Here is a 20,887-nt window from a genome sequence, read left to right as displayed (position 1 = left end):
TGGTCTCTGTGTGAATCCTGACTGTATTTAAAGGGGACGAGGACAAGGAAAATGCTTGTGGGTATGTTTATGAGAACTAGCACAATAAACTTGGTCTGCACTGTGAAAATCTGCATTTAGGGGGTTTTTAAAACCAAATTTACATAAAATCACAATGAGATTTTTATGTCTATTATAGGCCAATTAAATGCGTTATACAAACGCTTCCAAATTCATACAGAGTTAATCTGGGGCATTCAGAGCATGATCGCACATACACTCACTGAGGGCTCAGCCTTTTTTTTTTTTCTGAAATATGCAAATCTGCACCTCTAAACAGTGCTGTAATTGAGACAGAAGTGAATCACCAAGGACTGAGCAGGCGCTGTCAGATTACCCCCGTGTGCATCAATTCACTTTTCCATCAATGCCGCTGAACTTGGAAAGAAAGGAAGGCTATGGGTATCAGAAGTGGGTCTCAAGGCAGTTGCTGGCTATCCAGTGGCTGGATGTATATTGGCACAAGGCTTGGGCTTTATTCAGCCTATGTGAGAAGGATCTAATGCTTCCTTCTGGTCTCTAGAAGTGCAAAGCTGGCATCTCAGGTGTGCTTCCACTCTATGAATACCCTGCACAATTTCTTCCTTCTGGAGAAATCTGTGTCAAAAACTCAACAGAGATGGAATGAGGAATGGAGATGAGTATGCCCTGTGTCAACACATCAGATGGTGTGCATCTGGCCCGTCTGGGAACAAAATGCAAAAAATAAAGTACAATTAAAAATAGGTGGGTGACAAGTTGTCACGGTCTGCTTCAATATCTGCAAGGTGAATGCCAGGCAGGTCTGCATGAACATTTCCTGTTATTACCCTGACTTCAACCTCCCCTGCTGCCCCACCTCATTTCATCTGGGGTTTTCGGGCACCCTTCTGACTATGCTTCTGCACTGGAGAGCGCGGGCTGCAGCACCATCGCCAGGCACGGCAATGGGGATGCACGGAGGAGATCGGGGGAGCCGCCGGCCTCACGCCGCGGGACTGCCGGGTCCCGGGCGGCCCGAAGGCCAGAGGGACGGTGCCCCGGAGCCCGAATCGCGGCCTGCCGGTGTGGGCGGCATCCGCGTACGGTCCCCGACCGGGAGGCGGGCGCAGAGAGCCGGCTGCACGTCGGGGCTGGCCCCGCTGGCGGTGGGAGAGCCAGACCTGCGAGGGGCTGGCCTCCGGCAGATGATTGACACCCAACTGGGTGAGGTTTCGTGCTTAAAAAAAAAAAAAAAAAGAAAAAAAAGAAAAAGAAAGAAAGAAAAAGAGCGAGCGCAGGGGAGGGGGGGAGGGGGGGGGGTGAATGTGGAAGGGGGGAGAAGGAACTACTGTAAGAGTAAGAAAGTCCTGCCCAGCTGTTTGCGGAGTTTAAGATTTCCTGTTTCCCCTGCAGCGCCGAAGTGAAGTTTTCAGTGAGTCACCCGCAGCCCCGAGCAGCGCAGCCCGCGCCCCGCCAGCCCCGCCGCGGCCTCCCTCTGCCCGGCCCCGCCGCCCCGCTCCGGCTCCGCGATGCCTCCGCGCCTGCGGCCGCTGCTCCTGCGAGTGTCCCTGTGGGTCCTCGTGGGCTCCTCGAGCCCCGCGCTGCTCCGCGGTAAGTGCCGGGCCGGCCCCGGCGCTGCGCTCCCGCTTGACAGCTGCCGGGGCCGTAGGGCAGGCGCCCACCGCCGGGGGAGGAGGAGGAGAAGGAGGAGGAAGGCTTAGTTGCTAAGATCGTTTGGAAGCTGCGGGAGCGGGGAGCGCGTTTGTTTGTCGCCCCCCTGGAAAGTAAAGACGGAGAGAGAGGCTTAGCGACAAAAAGCAAAGGGGGAGAGGGGGGAGAAAAGTGAGAATTGGGCAGGAAACTCAACGGGGTTCTGTTCTGCGGGAGCTGACTGCTGGCCCGGGGCAGCGCCTGCACCTGGAGCCGGGGATTGGGCCGGGTGCTGCCCCAGGGGCGAATTTACAGATGGAGGGATGCAAGGATGGAGAGGACTGCGGGTTCCACAGGGCCCAAGGCGCTGTTCTCCGAGCTGAGGCCCCTGCCCGGGCACGGCTGGCAGCTGAAGGATCGGCGTTAAGTGCTCGAGGGTTATGATACACGTGAGTCTGTGAGGGAATTCCTGCAGCTGTGGTTGCGGGTAGCGGGACTGGGGGCAGAAGTCATTTCTGCAGCACTCGATGCTTTAAAAGTGCTCCTTAGATCCACTTTTAATGGCACTTTGCATCCCTTACTCTGGCTTTTCTTTATGAAGCCATCCTTAGATAGGTTTTTAAGGATGTGGTTTGCAGTATTCTTCGTAGGGTAATGTGGAGTGCTTCAAGTGCTGCTGCAAGAACCAGGTTCTTGCCCTGAAGAGCTCTGTGTCCCAATTATGTCTGCACCAATCCACAGATGTACAGCACTATCTACTTGCAGGGTTAGGCCCCAACTCATTTTGCAGCACAACTGGCAAACCTTAAAAACAAAAACCACACTTGAATCAGTTTTGATCAGTTTAAGTGTGTTCTGAGGTGTTGTGTGATACCAGGTTTCTGATTTCAGCTTCAAGTAAGATGTGTGGACACCTGAGCTTCTGCTGGCTTTGCTCTGGGCTCTCCGGTTATTATCTCCTGTGGTCCATTCATGGTCACTAAAATATAGTAACATAAACTAAACAGCTCTCGTTTAGTCACTGCTGGTGGCTGTGTACATTATGAATAACTTCATGCTTTGTTAATAATCCTATCAAAGTCAACAGGTTTTACATTCCTGCAAAGTTACTCATGTAAATGTAGGGCAGATGAAACACGATGGTATCCCCGGGACTCAGCCATGTGACTGGTTTAAACTTGAGGTGTGCAGCTTCCTGTTGATTTTGATATATATTTATATTTCTGGTTGATATAAATTGTGCTTGGCTAGGAATGGCTTTTGTTTAGGCACTAGCCTCAAATGTGTTGTGTGTTTCTATTCCTACTACACAAAGCTTTAAAAGTTCTGCTTTTGTTAGTCTCCTGTTACTGTTATGCTTTTTTTATTCAACTAATAGAGATCTTTATTTGTAGTCTACGGAACAGAGTTCAGCTGTGATCAGATAATCTGTAGGCTCCAAAACTTGTAGAAAATGACATTTGAATAATTGTCGTAGGGTTCTGTTTGTGTAACCAGTTGGTCAGAAAGTAAGGGTGCTTCTGGGGGCACAGAGCGTGGAGTGTGAATACTGCTTGTTAAACGGCATCAAAACGAGAAGTATAGTTACTAGCTGTTTGAGGAAAACAAAACAAAAAAAGAGCTACTGACTGTAATAATCAATAACTCAGCAAGGATGGGGCAGGAGAGATATCAATCCCAGAAGGGTGCACTTCCCAGGTGTGCCTATTAACCTGCCTTCTGGTGGTGAGCAGCTTAGTAGAGCCCCAGCTAAAACTTCATTGAAACATTCTTTTTAACAAGATACTAGACAAGGGTGGCTCATTCCCATAAAGATTATGGAGAAAATGACAAATTCATGAGCAGATCCAATAGAAAGTGTTTGCTTTGAAAGAGATGTACTGGTGTCCTGTGCTAAACAAAAGCAACTGAAGCTTTTTCCAAAAAGTAGAGTGTGAATTTGGGTTTGCTTGGTGTTTGGTTTGTTTTTGTTTTCTTTTTTGAATGGTTATGAATGCTACGTTGACTGTTGAATCAATAAATGGCTGTGCAAACCAGCGTTTGGTAATACAAGGAAAAAAAACAACACTGTGTCCAAGAGGATGTGAATCTGAATTTGTATTTGGGTTACAAAAAGCCGAATTTTGTGCTTCGGAATAGCCTGTGTAATAGTTGTTTATTTCTCCATATCTGGGATAAAGCCATTCATCCAGGCACTGACTTGCATCATTGTCTCCTTATCTTGTAAAAGCCACATGGTCATCTGTTGGTTTGATAGTAATAAAATAAAAACAAATGTGGAGTTTCAGGTAGTTGCATGAGTGAGTATGAGAACAAACAGGGCAGAACATGTTTGTTAGAAGATCGACTCTGAAGTGCATTCCTGTCCCCCACTAAAGCTCTGGCAAACTTCCAGTTATTTCAGGAGATAAGTAGAAGAACACAGATATTATTGCAATTTCTTCTGAGATATCTTTGAATTCCGATAACATTATGCCTGAGACTTCGCAAATCACGTCTATTTAATTGCTGTATTGAGCTCTTAAGCTCATACTTCTTTAATAGTCAGGTGGTGAATTCCATTAGGGAATGGATTCTATCAAAAAACAGTGAGCCAGATATTAAGCTGCTGCAAATGAATATAGTTCCATTACCATCAGAACAGTTGTAGTATATAGGTTTCCTGAAACTGTTCCAAAGGCAATTTGAAAAAAAGGAAGGGGGCAGTGAAATAGTTCATTTTTTCATATTTACAATTTTTCCTTCTATTTTATAAACACCTATCGTTATATGACCTACATTTAGCCAAGTAACATTGCTTCAAAATCACATACTCCTTTCTGGAATGAATTGTTTCCATTTCAAAGGTGCAGTGTGCCATAATGCTGGCTGATAAAAATTGTCATTGTGAGAAGTCTGATTGTGACCTTAGGAGCAAAGATAGACAGACATGCAAAGGCGAAAATTATTTTTTTCTTCTACTCAGAACTAGAAAGGAGTTTCTCTTGCGGTGGGGGGAGGGAAGAGTAAGTTCTCACTGTAGCACCGTTGTTGGAGTTTCCCATGATTATACTTCCTCTGCAAGATATTTTTAAGTTTGTACCTTTGCCTCCATGGTATAGGGACTTTTTTCTCACAGCAATGTCTGGGCCATGCATGCTTTGCTAGTGTTCATGGTATGCCACTGTCACTCCAACCTCAGATTTGTGCCTTGCTTAATGGTAGCAAGAATGAGCAAAGCCAGCTTGTTGGGGCCAGCTGGTTACTGACTTCGATTTTGCATAACCAAGCTCATTTGTGTCAGCTAGATCAGAAATAGCATCACCAGTACAATGAACTGTTAGAGATCTGTGCATTCTCCCCACAGACCTGGACCACAGGCTGCAGTTCGGTGCTGATGGCACAGTGGATGTCAGAGCTCCCACCCACTTTTGTGGCACCAGGGTCCTGGCTCAGCAGATGGGAGCACACATCCCCTCTGCATCTGGTGTGCCCTGAGGCAGTGGGGACCTGCACAGCCAAATCTCCTTTGCCACATAGAAGCTCTTTGACTCAGGGGAGACTTTGGCACATCCCAGGGACGTAAATTAGCTTGTTTTGTCCAAGTGTTGCAGACGTGGTCAAATGGACAAAGATATGAACAGTGTGGCAGGACACTAGCTGAGCAGATGCCATTGATCTGTGTGCTGTTGTCAGCCATGAGTTGGTGCTGTATATTTACAAGACTGGTTTCTCACTGGTGCACCCAGATCTTCAGTGGTTAGTTTTTCATACTGTTGCTTAATTCTGGCATAAAGTCAGACTGGCAGAACTGACATTGATTGAATACAATGATTTATATCCTGCTGCATGGAAGGATGCAGATTTTGTTAATATACACATTTAGGTTCACAGAGAACAAACCATCAAATGGTGAAAACTTACCGAATTAATAATTAATACTAGCTCATCTCACCAGGCACTGCTGAATTCTATTTCTGTTGGTGATCACATTCCATGATGTGATCTCATCCCTTAACTTCTAGGGATTTAAGCAGAAATTGAATGTGAACATGTATTATGGGGACTGCCTGTGCGCCTCTGCTGTCGATATGGATTCCTGAGTCCGTTTGCTTGCCTTGCTGCAAAATTAAACAACTGCTGCAGATTTTAAGAAACGCTATCATTAGCAGTGGCAGAAGAAATCCAAATGGCTGATTTGTCAGTGTTTGGGCATTTTTAAAATACAGTTGGTTCTTGTTTTTTTTCCTCTTGCTCTGAATGCTATTGTAGTTGTTACAGCTGAACTACCTGTCCTTTTTCTCATATGGGTTTTAAAGCCTTTTCACCTCTGGAAAGATCATCTGGGGAAGGAGTAGTTTTCCTTTGCTCAAACAACTGGTATTTAGCAAGGGCTTCCTGCTGGCATTCATCCCTGAGTTAATCTGGTTAGAATTAGAGCTGGTTGAGAGCTTTTGACGCTGTTTTTCATGGGAAAATGCTGATTTGTCAAAACTGAAACAATTTGTGGAAATGTACCAGTTTCCACTAAACTTGCATCAGGAAACTTTTTTTTTTTTTTTTTTTTTCTTTTTTCCCCTCCTTGTCCACAGCAGAATTTCTGATATGGAAGAGAGAAAGAGAAATAATCATTAATCAATAATTAAAATAATTACTGGAATAAAAGTAGGATCAAGTGTCTGCTCTGACTCAGAGCAAACATCTGTATCTGGAGCTCCCCCTATCCTCTGTCTCCAGGACATTGGGTGGCTGTCTCTTTTGTCATCTTGCATTCATGAGCAAGCACCCCACACCATTTCAAATGACTTTTGTTTCACTCTGGTCATGAATATGAAAATACGTGAAACGTTACAATATTTTGTGTGTGAGGAAAAGCATTTTTCTGCTTTATTTATTTAGGTTTATTCTGCTTAATTTATTTAGCATTATTTAGGTTGACATGTGGCCATGTGTTTGTCTTTGCCTCATTTGGTAGGAATGCCATTGCACAGAACGAAGGGCATCTTCTAGTCTTTGTTTCATGTCATAATAATGAACGCTGTATTCAGAAATTTGTTTCAGGCAGAGAACCACAGCTTTTATTACTAGCAATCCTGATAGTCTGATTCTGGTTCTCCATTCACCCAGAGTAGTATTTTAGCAGAATTTCCACTTAAATTAATAGATTTTAGTAATATGGATAAAGGAGTCTTCTTCCTCGCGTCCATCAGCTTAGAGCCGAGCAGATACATCACAACAATGACACTCTTTAGATTAATGTTTTGCTTTTGAAAAGGTGATTTGGAACCAGAGGTACCAGAACACCATCTTTCACGTCCTACAAACGGTTGCAAAAGTTGCCCTGCTCCTTAAGGAGATTTTTTGAGTTTTTAAGGGAAACAGAAGAAAGACTTCTGAAGCAGCTTTAGCTTGAAGCTCAGCCAGTGATTTGAAAGTCACACCACATTGTTTCTGTCTTTTCCTAGTCACCAGTAATACAACTTCTGAAAGATAGCTTCTGCCTCCTGTGCATTTGATCAGTTCTCTCAAAATATTACATTGGTGTGCCTGTGGGCTTAATTTAATTCAGCATTTAAAGTTGGTTATGAACCTGGGCTATGCCAACACATTATAAAATTATAAAGTTAAAGTTTAACATTATAAAATCCATCTTGTGTTCCCAAGGTTGTAGCGTCTCTGTCAGGGCATAGAGACTTCCTCCTGTTAGGAAAGCAAGTGAATTTGAACAGTGCATTCTCAGAGAGCTGTGGGAAGGCTTCACAGTGTTACTCCTGAGAGCAGCATTTTCCAAGTAAAGACCCAAGTGTGGTTCTTACGTGCCTAGGGCACTTTAATGGCCCTCTTTTAAAAACTAGCATTGTGCAAGTGGAGCACATGCAGGACCAGACTGTCAGCTGGCATAAATCAGCTTTACCCTGTTGAAGGCAAGGAACCTGCCCTGATTTATACCAGCTGAGAATCTGGCCATGGAATAAATAATAGGCAACTGTATGTTATGAGGCTGTAATTCCCTTGAGGGGGCTTTTGTGATATCAATCTTACTGGAGCCAGAGTGATCTGGTTCTGTTTCTTGGAGCAAAAGAGTAATTTGCGGCATTGTGACATCCTCAGAACTTTAGGAAGGAAAGATTGCAGGCAGTCAAGGGAAAGGAAGTGTTTCCAGTCTTCTTACAATTAATCATTAAGGATTTTTGTCCAGGAATAATGATGGGAGGAGATTTTAGGAGGATGAAGATTAATTGATTGGAGATAGGTGGTCCTAAAGAAGAATAATGTTCAAGGGGGATGGTTTTTCATCAAGATCAAGCCTTTAATTTGAAAGCAGTCATGTACGTTTCCCAAACTGCATGAAAACTGGGGCCTCATTTTATCGCTGATCAGTTGTAATTAGTAAGGAAGCAAAGTGGAAATAAGAGTTAAGGGACAAACTCCTCAGAACGTAGGTGTGTGTTTTAATGTTAAGGCCTCATCCCAAAGAATAAGCTGGTATTCATTTTATTGGCAGAAGGAAAAAGGGGTTCAGTCAGTTTTTCCAGGAGCTAACCTGAAGTTCTCCCAGGTCTAGGTATTTCAGCCATGAGACGTGAGTGAATTGCCTCCCGCTGGTTTTAATGCTGCTCTACATTCTGCAGCACAGAATGGGAGTAAGCACACCATATACATCACCTGTTGGCACGGATAGGTTGTGCCTGGGGCTTTTGAATGCTAATGCGGTAATTTCGTAGATTTCATCTCACTAACTAATATAAGAACATTTTTAATGTTGCTGTACAAGAGAATGAACTTTGAAACCGACCACAGATGATTACTAATGGATTATGACTTCTGGTTATTTTCAGGGAAGGAAGCAGAAAGCCATCCACAGTTCTTGTGTGTTTTGAGATGCTGATCTGTTCTGATCCTTGAGATTCAACTAGCAGCTCAGATACTAAACTCACTATATAAGGCTGCAGAATAGCAATAGGCTATAGTACTTGCACACTTGAAGAAAACTCTTAGTGGTCAAATGGAGCCAAACTTCATCTTCCTTTCTGTCTGTCTGTCTTAACTGCTGCCCTGCTTTTAGTATTGCCTGGCTGTCCTAACTAACTTCCATCTGCTTTTCTGGGAGCTACGGCTGAAGTCATAGTTACATCAGGACTTATCTTGTGCACTTCCAAAGTGCTCCAGGAGGGCAGCATCTGTGAATAACTTGTGTTTGTTAAAGTGCATGTTTTGGGGAAATATGATAGATGTAATTACACTTTTCCCCTTTAGCAGTCTTTTTTTTCTCCTGCTCTGTAGTCTCTTAAAAAATTCTATCAGTAGACATTCAGTATCCATGAAGCAATTTTCAGGCACTCTGAAGGGAGGACTGTAGTTTCATGTCCGTTTATTTCATTTCAAGTCAGTGTAAAGCTACTACTTAATCTAGAGTAGCACTTCTGTTATTCTGAGCACAAGGTTGCATAGGCTGCATTTTACTCACATTTTATCCTAAAATAGGCTGCATTGTAAAAATACACGTGATTAAGGATGATCTTTTTCACTGTATAAATGATGAGATGGAACAATGATAAAATCGTGTAGGAATGTTCAGCATCTGACCAGCACTGAGCTGCTCCCAGAGTCCGCGGCATAATCGGTCTTCTGCTCTCAGAACACTCCTTTAGCTCTGCCTCTAACTCTAACAGGACCATTCTCCCTGACAAATTCATAGGAGTAGTACAGGAATGAAGAAATAAATCTTTGTGCTTCACTAATGAGAATAAATTAATGAGGTTTTGAACAGTACGAATCTGTCCATCTATGATCAGGAGCCCACTGAGATCTCAAGAGAAGAGCTGTCATGTGCAGGTGGTTGTTGGTCCTTCATTTCCGTTAGCTGGTTCTGCCTGCAGGCGTGCAACAATTATCCTTCTCATCTGTCTCTGGCATACAAGGAAATCTATGATGCTTCAGTGACTGTGCTGTGGAAGGTGGCCAGCTGCCCTGCTGTGTACCTTCCACCTCTCCACCATTCCCATTACTGATTTTTCACTGTTGCATTTCTTCCTTTTCCTACAGCAGTTAGAGCTATTGCCTGAAGAGTGGGAGGCTCGTAAGTCCTGCCACTCAGCTTGGGAGTATCTAAACTCCATCAGTAAGTTCTCTGGCAAGGAAGGATCCTTGCTGGCTAAGGCAGAGCAGGGCTGTGGGGGCAGCAATCTGCAGGGAAAGGGCTGACGTGTGTGCGGGTGGTCCCCTGTAGCATGTCAGAGGAGAAGAAAGCTTGTTCCCTGATGGATTCATTCACTATTCCAGCCCCTGCAGGGTGACTGAGATGATCTCCAGGGAGTTCACAGCACAACAAGGAGAGACTTTACATACAGAATCTTTCCTTTCTTTCTTTCTTAAATTTTTTTTTTTTTAGATTGGAAACAACCGTTTCTCTTCCTCATGAAAGGATCACAGAGGACCATGTAATAGTCGTGACTTTGTAAGCCCCTTTACTGCAGCTTTCAAAAAGTAACTAGGTCCTCAAATACGTACTTCTGGGCTATTGAATATCGCCTTTCTTTCTGTCTATTCTTCCATTTCCACACCCAACTTTACCACAAAGGAATGCCTTAAGTCAAAAATCTGGGAAGCTGATCCTTTTATTGCATTTATAGTATTCTCATCTGTTATGTACAGTGCCAGGCCAGCAGGCTTGCAAAGCTGGTGTAGCCCAAGTTTGCATGTAAGAAGCAATACCACGTGGGCTGGTTGTAAAGCCGTATCTGTTCTCTGTTTGCTTGTGGATGATTGAAATAGGAAGACATTCAGTGGAAAAGATGGGAAACAATTCTGGAAATGAGAACACAACCAGGAAGTGTTTCTTCATCGTTGTTTTTCTTTCATGTTCAGCTCCTTTTTGCACATTCCTTAGCTCTCGCATTTTACAGTTTTGCCTTGAAGTTTCTACCTGGCTGAGGTCTTTGCTGTTCCCACTTTTCCCTGAAGGCGTTCTAGTGCTATGAGTATTAGTGCAACATGAAGAACTTTCCATATGTACGCTGTTGTCTTTTAATGTATGTAAGAGAAGATATCAATGTGATTCAGATTAAATCAATGAGATCCAGGGGCATGAGATTTAGCATGAGTGGCCAGGCATACGAATATTTTCATTGATAAGAGGTAAGTACTTGAACCTAAAAGGAGGATTTCAAATTATATGAATTAGGTATAAAAGCTGTTTCTTGTATGTGTTAGGAGAGCTTAGAGATTCCTTTTTTTTTTTGTTTTATGTGGGAGGTGGAGACAAGACTTGATGAGGACTTGGAACTGAACAGAGTTTTTGCATCTTGACCCTGGGTCAAAGCAGTGAGCTGAGAAGTAAGAAACCAGGGCTCAGTCTCTCATTAATCTCAGGAGATCCAAACCCAGACCTCCAGTTTCTCAGAATTTCACCTGTTGTGATTGTTAGGCTACTGTTAAACTTTAGAATGGCCATTTGTACTAGAATTTCCACAGTCTGGATTAGTCCTGCTTAACATCTATAAAAAAAAATAAATACATTGCATTAATTATGGTTTCTACAGACAGTTGTAGAACTTGTGGGAAATGAAAAGAGGTAGTTTCAACAGCAGTCTGTTGTGAATGGCAAATTTAAGTTCAAAGAGAGTCATAACTGCTGTTATTTCTCAGTGGAAATTTTGGATGATAACAGAGCATGCAGGAACCCTTGTCAGCTCCAGGTCCCCTGCTGAGATCAACAAGATACAATTCACTTTTCCCCCCCTCTCCATTTCTCCTTGATTAAGAGGCTGTGTGCTTGGAGATGCCAGAGAACAGTGATGGCACAAAATTGGGTTCGTCTCTTTAAGGCCCAACTCTTCCCCGGAGTGGCCACATACATTTGTGATTCATCCAATTTACACTTTCCCTGATTTAGAATCTGTACTTAGAATCATCAAATGGCCTGGGTTGGTAAAGACCATAATGATCGTGCAGTTTTAGCCCCTCTGCTACGTGCTGCATTGCCAGCCACTACACCAGGCTGTCCAGAGCCACATCCAGCCTGGACTTGTTGATCTTTGTTATGGTGCCGTGTAGTGTGATTGTCAAACATGTTTCTACCAGTGGTTTGAATTCAGAAACATATTGGCCTTCTCATGTTTGAAGGTGGGTAGCAAATGTTAGAGACAAACCACTAATTATTTGAAATGTCTTACCCTTGAATGTCAATGACAAGGCACACTTACCACTATCATAACCACACATCTAGAAATAGAAAACACTGACACCTGTCTTTTGAAGCCGTTGCTTAGTGTGAGTAGTTTTGCTGCCAATGCAATCGTCACTCTTCCTTTTAAAAGCTGGAGTTTGTTTTAAATTTCCATTTTGTGTTTTTTAGTCCGATGTGTAGATAGCTCTGCCTGGAGCAGTAGTTTCCACTCTGTTGTCTTTAGGCCTGCAGTGGATTAGGAAAGAGGTATCACTGTTTGATTAGGGAACTGTATTGCTTTGTTAGCATTTTCAAGCACAGGTTTTACGTTACGCTTGCCTAGCTTTTGAAAATGACAGACTTGTGTTTTTGTACATAAGAAAAATGAAAGAATTAGGAACAGTATGTAGAGCTGCTGTTCTGTGGTTGGGTACTGATTTGGTCAGACGTGCAGGCAGTTTGCCATCCCTTAATAAAACACTGCATAAACAGCAGGAACTGGGAGCATTTACCTTTAGGCAAACGTAAGATGGTGTAACCCAGCTAAATTTGCTTTGTCAGAATGGTAAGCTGTGGATAGGAGAGCAGGGAGCAGCACTAACTTTATTTTTCCTTACTCTGCAGGGAGGGAGAAGTGGTGTAAGTTTATGAAAGGTGAACATGCCCGTTCCAACAAATGGAAATTGTGAATGAACTAAATCACTTCAGAAACAGGGAGCACATTTTTAACAGAGAGGATAATTTCATGATTAGAGCCCCATCAGGGGTTGTGATGAACTTCCCAATGTAAATCTCTGAATCAAGGCAGGATTTTGCTTTTTGTGCATATGCAGGGAAGTTAGAGCTTGGTGCAAAAATAGCTGGATGGAATGATTTCACTTGTAGAAGGTCAGACTGGGAAAAATAGAACTGGGAAAAATCATTGAAGCACTTCCTGATGTAGAGGTCCTGTAGCCTAGAAATCTGTGATACAGCCAGTAAATACCAGGCTGGCTTCACTCTTGTCTTTCAGAACTCCTACTAGCACCTCCAGAAGTAACAAACATGTAAGGGACATGGCTAACTAACCCACTGGAAGGATATTTCAAATATGCATGAGTTCTAAAATTTTGCATCCAAGGAATTTAAAAAATGTCTCCATTCCTACAGAGTACTTCCCTCTGGTATAAATTAAGATATTATTGTGTTTGGAAAGCTTGGAGTTGTTCTGTTTTGTGAGAGCACTTTTGAAAACACATTTTATTCTATGTGAGTGTAGTATTTGTGGGAAAAAAAAGAAAAAAAAAGTCAGAATGACAACTTTAGAGAATGAGCTGACCGTATCACTGAGCAGTTACACCAGAAACCATAACAAAGCTTACAACTGGCTCGTGATGTTTAAACGGATGCTGAGTAGTTCAGCTACTCTGGCCATGTTACGCACGGCTTCCTGAATGGCAATTGTTGGAATAGTAATTTCATGACAAAACTATTAATCCGTTTGGCATTTGTTGAAAATGATCAAGGCATTTCATAAGAAACCCTTAGACATCCTGCAGACTATTACTGATTTCTACAGTTGAATAGGTGGTCATTAGACAAAAGATGATTATGTGCTATCACCAATATCTAGAAACACTCAGTGACTCTAAGCCATTAAACATTAGCTAGTGTAATTTGACATAGCAGCACTCAAAAGTTAAAGATTAACATCTGCTGTAGATCTTATCTAATTGAATTTAACTCAGATGTTGCAGTAGACATTTTCTGTCCCAGGGTTGCATAAGAGGGAATGTTTGTTTCTGTTCCCAAAAGTGAACTGCACTATTTAAAAGTTTAAGAAGTATCATCCTATGTTTTCTGTAGTTCTCAGTTATAGAAGAAATTTTTGAAGTAATTGCATGAAACCATGAGGCATTTGAATGAAAGTTAAAAGTCAACAGAAGGTTTGCTTCTGAGCTGCCACTTGGTGCATTTGATCTTGTGTTTGTCTTATCTCTTCCTAGCTTTCTCCCTTCTAATGAAGGAATTGTTTTATGGACATTTATAGACCTTTAGATTTCTTTCTTCCCTGCAGCGTTTCTTCTAAGTAAGGCAACTTGCAAGCCTGTATGCTATCTTGGAATGCTGCTGAAAGATTATGATCTTGAGAATTACTTAGGCTGTAGCTTGCAAACAATGGCCCTGTCAATAGCAACTGGGAGAGGAAAACCTTAGAAATCCAATTCCGTGTATATATTTCACATTCTGAGTTTATTTACAATTTTATTCTGCCTCATCATAAACAAAGTGGAAGAGTCTGCAGTCCCTCACACATCTTCGGGCAGGTAGACTAAACATTTTAAACTGGCAAGTTCCTTCCCACTGAGCTGTGTCTAATGGAGGAGCATCCTCACCTTATGCTGTAATGTCAACCTCTCTAGGCCTGGCTGCTGCAAGTGGTGGATAATCACAGAATCATAGGGGTTGGAAGGGACCTCTGGGGGTCTTCAGGTCCAACACCCCCCCTTGCCAAAGTAGGTTGCACAGATTGTAATGTGTTGTATATAGTGAGAATTGTTGTATTCCTACATGTGGATTTTTGAATGCCTGGTGTTAACTTCTTAAATGTGAGAACTTAGCTACAGGATCGTGTACACACACAGAAGAGACTGTTGTAGAGATAATTTATGGTAAACTGAATGATTTGCTCATACTTCTGGTTTAGAAACAATGAATTTTCAAGAGACGCGTTTATGGGTGAAACACATTAAACAATGGACAGGCTTCACCCATCATTTCTGTTTTTCATCAAACCCAGTAAAATGTCAGCCTCAAACAGAAATGAACGAGCTGACTTATCTTTCCCTTATTTCAGCAGAGTGGTGTTGCCAGTTGCTGATTCACTGTCCCAGAGTTAGCTGGAGGGAGTCATTTGCAAATGCATTAAAAGAAACAGCTAATACCTGGGGATATGCTAGCAAGTTTACCCTAGGCAGATAAAGGAAATACTGCTTTGCTGGTAGAGAATCTTCTTTACCAAGAAATCTGATTACCCTGTAGCATCATGCCACAGCAGTAGGATTTCTACAAAAGAAAGTTTTCCTAATGTTGGAGATCATTAAAAGTGTATTCTTATGTGTGTGCTCTTTTCTCAACGCTCAGTATGTAATTCCTGTTCCGGAAGTTAGATGCATCTATCAGGAGAACATCTCCCTGGGGTATTAAATGGTGTTATTCTGCTTCTTTGCATGTGACTTGACAGAGACAAATATAACCATCCAAGCTACTGAATTTGAGAATGATCTGTGTTTTTCCCCAGATCCATTCAAAGTGATTCTACTCCCAAGGGATTACATTTGAGTCTAACTTTCTTCTGATTTACCATTTTAGCTGAACTGAGAGTAATTTCTTTTTCATAATGTTTTCCTTAATCTGTCATTCAAATCTTTCTGTGTGAGGACAAAATGGTTCATAAACATTATTTGCTTGCAGGTAAATGCCTCCTAACAGCAAAAAGGAGCTCTGAATAGAGCCCCTCCATAAATACATTTGCATAAACACTGACAGAGGTGTCTCTGTGTGTGCAAAGGATGTGTTGAATAAGACTTTTTACTTGGAAGCTATACTTCAGATAGGCTAGGAAGGACAGGTTATGCTCAAATCTAGAAAAGGTTTTTGTCAGAATGCATGGATGCTTTGTACACTGGGACCATAGCAGGAGTATCATTTGTTGGAGGATATGCCTTAACTTAAATTCCATATTTCCCAAGTATTCCAGAAGTTAAGAGGGCTTCAAAAAGCTAAGCAAAATGAGGCTTATTTTCTGATCTCTACATTAGTAGATTTCATATTAATCTTAAACCAAAATCCCCAAGTTTTATCATGACTTGACTGTCATGACAAATTTTGCACCCTAAGCACATTTTTGTTTTGTTTCCTTACTTGTTTATGGATGGAAAGAAGGAACAGTGGCAGTAAAAGCGCTTTCAAAAAAAATCCTGCTAATGCCCTTCTTTTATCTGGAAAACCAAATATTTATAAACCCCTCTGAATCGTGTAACTGTGTAAGGATTGCTGGTTTAAAAGCACATTTGTCTGGTTAATCAATTTAAATGCTTATTTTGAATGGGCAGCTGTGAGTCTTCTCGTGTACACAGTTTCTCCCCACATTTATTGTTGTGTTATGAAATATTATAGAAGTTGTGGTCTGATTGTGTAGGTGAACAGTCATACTGTTTTCTGTAATGTGAGATGGAGGCTGTCTCTAAGCAGAGCTTCCTTCCTTAAGTTGGACCTGCAGTGTTGTGGCTGAAGACAGTTTGCTTGTCCGTTTCCAATCCTGGCTGTGTTGATTGTTCAGATTGTGCTTTAAGAATGCCTGGACCTGCACAAAGCAGCCCCTGACCCACAACTTGAATGTGCTTCGACATTTGACGCAGAAGATGCACTTGTAATGACCAGTTACATGGGCTAAATATGGAGCCATGTGTGGGAAAATATTCAAGTTTGAATTCCTCTACCATGGTGAAAAGACAATGCTGAGCAGCAGAACTGCAATTTATGTACTCTAAACCATTCAGTTATACCTTAAATATTCTAATTAAGTGACTTAATTACATCACTTGGGCTCTCGTATTTTTGAATGTAACCTTTTAACTGATGTTTGAACAGATGCACCCCAATAACATGCAATTCCAATCATGATATTATATTTTGAGACTGTTCAAGTCTGAAGTTTTCAGAGCAAAATCTCATACTCAGATAAGACCTCTGTCTGGGTTGACAGAGAGTTTTCCCTGAGTAGTAGTTTCAGGCAAATATTCATCAGATTTTCCCCTGAAACAACACAGAATTGGGATGATTTGGCTGAATTTTGTTGTTTTTTTTCTTTTTTTCTTTTTCTTTTTTTTTTTTTTTTTTTAATTCAAATTAGTGATCTGCAGCAAGATTAGGTATTTCACTTCAGAGTGAGGATCTGTGCTTTGTCTGTTCCATTTGCATATTCCTTTCTCCCGAAAACAGTGTATTCTTGAACAAGATTACTCTGACTCCTTCAGCATCCTGTGAAGATGACCACTGGTGGGTCTTTCTTCTGCTGCTGATAAAGCTGGAGAGTGATAGCTGTCATTTCAAATGTCTCCCATAAGTCGTGGTGACTTACTTGAGATGCCAAAAGTACTTTTCCTACGCAGTCCCCTGCAGAGTCAAACTCCTGCTTACTTTTGTAATTAATGGATTTGAGCAGTTACAGGGCCTACTCTGAAGAGTGTTTGCAAATATTTCTGGGGAGAAACATCACACCCTTTCTTCCCTGCTCAGAAGGACCACACCATCACCTGTCTCAGAGCAGGTGGCGTTTGAAAGCAGCCCGCTTTCAGGCCAGAGCTAGCCTAATATTCCTCGTGGCTATGGCACAGTAGGCAGCCTGGCAGTGGGCTCATAAGCCTTGAGTGCAGTGCAGCCCATGGGGCCGTGTGCTCAGGGCTGACCAGCCTGGGTGCTGCTGTTGAAATACACGATTTTCCGTTGCCCTAGCCAGGCATTCCCGCTCCTCACGCCACATTCTTTGTTGCGTTTGCGTGGTCAGGTAGCTGTCTAGACTGGAGAATGGTTCTGGGTTCAGACTGTCCTTTTGGAGGCGGAGGGAGGCTCAGTGAGGTGAATATTAATGCAAATCAAACCCCCAGTCTGGTTCCTCTGTGAGGAAAAAGGGCATGCAGTGTGGGATGGGAACCAATAACCAAAGGAGGTGAGCTGGACTGCTGTTTTGGTGGTGTTTTTGTTTGTTTGTTTGTTTTTTTTTTTTTTTTTTTTTTTTTCAAACTGTGACCACTTGTGCGGATATTTTCAGTATGGGCTCGCTGGAGAGGAAAGGAAAAGGGAAGATCTGTTGTGTTCACGATGCTTAAGAAAGAAATCAGTCATTTCTCTTAACACAGTCTGAGGACCTCTCCAAGAGGCGGACAATTGTTGTTCTCAAAATATGTGTTTCCTTGCGTAAAAAAAAGAATGGTACTAAAAATAGGATGTCAGTAATGGTGTGCAAATGGGAGGCTGTGCAGTGGGATCCCAAAGGAGTGATCTGCTGAGGGCTGTGGAAAGCTGCATGTGACAGGAGCCCTCTGGGCCCTCAGAAACTGCCCTGGAGCTCACATTGCAGTGACCATGCTTCCTATCATTAGAACGCATCATACGGAGGGAAGATAGGTATGGCCTTATATGCCTTCCAAAAACTGTCCAGAAAGTGTGCCAGTAGTTTCAAGGGAATATTGCCAGCAACAAATAAAATGAAAAATGAAAATATGAAACAGCGAATATGACAGCGATAGGTTTTTTTTTTTATGATTCACAAAGCAACCTAGCTGTATGAAAGGTAGCCTGAGGGAGTGAGAAGTAACTTTGAATTTCCTTTCTGTGTGGTTTGTCAGTCTTAAATGTTTGTGCTTCATTTTCTCAACTTTAAAAAGCAAATAAAACTCTTCCCCCGAAGTAACGTATTTCGTGACCTTCTGTAAAGGTTTTTGTCTCAAACCAGAGAGGATCTGCACATGCCTGTCAGTCTCCTGAGTGAATGAGCAGTGTTAATAAACACATGCTGGTCTGATTTAACCCTTCCTAAGCTACAGTGGTTGATATAAAAATATTTCTTACCGTTTCCTGTGCATTTTAGGTATCTTAATGTTATTTTGAATACAATGTGGACACATTTAGCAAGAGTTCAGCTTCAGCAAGAGTTAAAGTGTAGTTTTAGGATGTTCTTCAGGAACAATTTGGCTTTCTTTGCAACCAGAGTCACTGTGCACTGTCAGTATAGGGATCAGTCTTGCATTTGGAAGAAATTGTTTTCCGTCAGCTGCTTAAAGCTTCCATATTCTTGTTAAAAATGGTGCAGGTGGTCATCAGGTATGTTACAAAAGTTTTTCTACATATGGAATTCACGTGTTTTGAGCTTACAATTGATTTAAAAGTAACTGAGTAAACCACAGCAACTTCACGAGTGATAATTCTCAATTCTGACACTGGCTAAACTGAGGTAAGTCAGTCACGCTTTAAAAGGACTTGGAGATTGGCACACAAAACTGCACAACCTCAACCCCTTTGATTTGATCAGTTAATCTGATGTGGTGTTGTGAGGATGCCAGGCCAGCACTTAGTTGTTTGAAGCCATTTGTAAAGTTAAATGTGACAAGGCCGGATACTAACTATGACTGAGGCCCCGTAGGAGTGTCAGTTCTGAGTGCCTGGCTGAACATATATGTTACTATTTCTGATTTCTGTGTGGCTTTGGTTCCACACTGTTCTGTGGGAGCTAAAGGCTGCCTGCTTTAGTGCTGCAGCAAGGAGGAGGCATGGAAGTTGTCTACAAGGGAGAGGAAGGACTGTGCCCATGTGTCCACCTGCTGTGGAAGTCACAGGTACAGCAACAGCAATTCCCCATGGGAACGAAGGCAGAATTTGGCAATATAATATAGAAGGAAGCTTGTAACTTTGTACTTAGCAGCTATTGCAAAACAGACATTCATTACTGCTAGTAATTTCTTTAGATAAGCAGTATTGATACCTTAAGAATACAATCCTTTTCTTATTTTTTTCTTCTTTAATAATCTCATGGATTTTTCAGTTTGTATGGGGCACTGAGCCCACTCAGTGGGTTTGCAAATAAACTGAGGAACCTGTTTCTGCAGAATACTTTGATTAGTTGAGGTAACTTGGTGATAATATTATTAGAAAATGTCCGGAAATGCTGTCCCACATGTACTAGCTGAACCCTCAAGTTTCCCTGTTGGAAACTGGAAATTTAATAAATAGATGCTTGAAAATAGAGTTGAATGGCTTCCAAGTGGACGTTCCTCATGTCTCTTGTAGTAAAAGAAAGAAGGACAAAAAAAACCCCAGAAACTAAACTTTTGGAAGGAATTTGTGCTTTTTCAAGAGAAATGATTCAGCTACCCTAAAGCTGTTATGAAGATTGAAAATCTCCGTCATATTTTCAAGTAGTTTATTGATGGCAGTGTGACTGTTGAGGGGGCAGGAGTGCAGAGAAGCATGTTTCTGTAAACAGACTAATTAAGTAGTCGGAGAGAGAGGTAGAATAGGTTCAGAAACTCCATTCAAGCTAGTTAGAAGGTTCTGAAGCATGTTTTTGTTGTGGTGAGGATCTGCAGTTGGGCGTGGAGGCATTTGTGTTTTTCTGAACCAGAAGTATTCTTAATTGTGTATGTGTAAATACTGTGGGATTTGCCCCACAAGCTCCTCTGTCATGAAAAATATTTTCTGTTTTTCTGCGTTACAGAAAGAACTATTTAATACTTGAATGCCTACTGTCTATTTTCAGAGCATCTAAGTTGGAAAAATATTTGTATGAATCCAAAGTGTTTATACTTTTTCAGCTCTGTTTCAAGTGAAGTAATGGCAGCTTTTACTTTGCAAACAGAGTTTCAAAGGAGGTGAAGTTGCAGGATATGCAGAATTAGCATGAGGTCAGAATTAGCTATGCAAAGGTCAGTCCTGAACTATGGATCATTCTTGTTTTAACAAAGCAGGGAAGCTCTTTTTCCCAGTCTTCTGAACCAGATGAGCATTGCTGTCCTTGATATCTGAAGTCACAGAAGGAGTTAACCACCAAAGACAGCTTCCAGTAAATTCCAAACTTAATGCATTATGCAGGAAAACTAGACCCTGTAGTCATAGCTGAATAAATTGATCTTCATGTTATATCACACATCATTTTCCAGTGCTTCATGCTGCTTACTGGCTGTGTTAGGGAGGCTGCGGGTTAAAATCAGAAGAAGATGAAACATCCCTTTGAGTGCCCTATGGGAAGTCATCATTTAGATAATTTTTTCAGCCTTTTTGCCTGAAGACAGTATTCATTTGTTCTGCCTATTGTAGGCTACCATGGAGTACTAGACAGTGGTCAGAAAATGCAAAAGAGAACAGCGAGTTAAAATCTGCAGGTAAAAACCTAGGTCATTAGTCAAAGCATCACAACAATGTTATTCTTGTTGTCTGTTTTCAGAGTATGATCACATCTCGTTGTAAGTGCTGAGCTAGAGTCTCTGCACCTGAACTAATGTCAGTCAGGAGTCATTTCAGTGAAGACAAATAGCTCAGTTCTGAGACGTGATT

At 41.9% G+C, this 20,887-nt stretch overlaps 1 protein-coding gene across 1 annotated transcript in view; it reads left to right on the top strand.

Moving 5' to 3' along the window:
- Positions 1-1,529: 1,529 nt before the first annotated feature.
- The window catches only part of TGFBR2 (transforming growth factor beta receptor 2), a gene marked incomplete at both ends in the record, with an annotated part of 63,153 nt that continues 43,795 nt past the window's right edge, over positions 1,530-20,887 (top strand). Inside the window, one exon of the mRNA XM_079538203.1 lies at positions 1,530-1,611. Within this exon, the coding sequence (XP_079394329.1) occupies positions 1,530-1,611 (82 nt within the window). The remainder of the gene's footprint in view (positions 1,612-20,887) is intronic.

The sequence above is a fragment of the Tetrao urogallus genome, assembly GCF_951394365.1.
Source record: "Tetrao urogallus genome assembly, chromosome: 7".
Taxonomy (NCBI): domain Eukaryota; kingdom Metazoa; phylum Chordata; class Aves; order Galliformes; family Phasianidae; genus Tetrao; species Tetrao urogallus.
The sequence above is the reverse complement of the archived record's forward strand: the minus strand, read 5'-3'. Positions and strand labels throughout refer to the sequence as shown.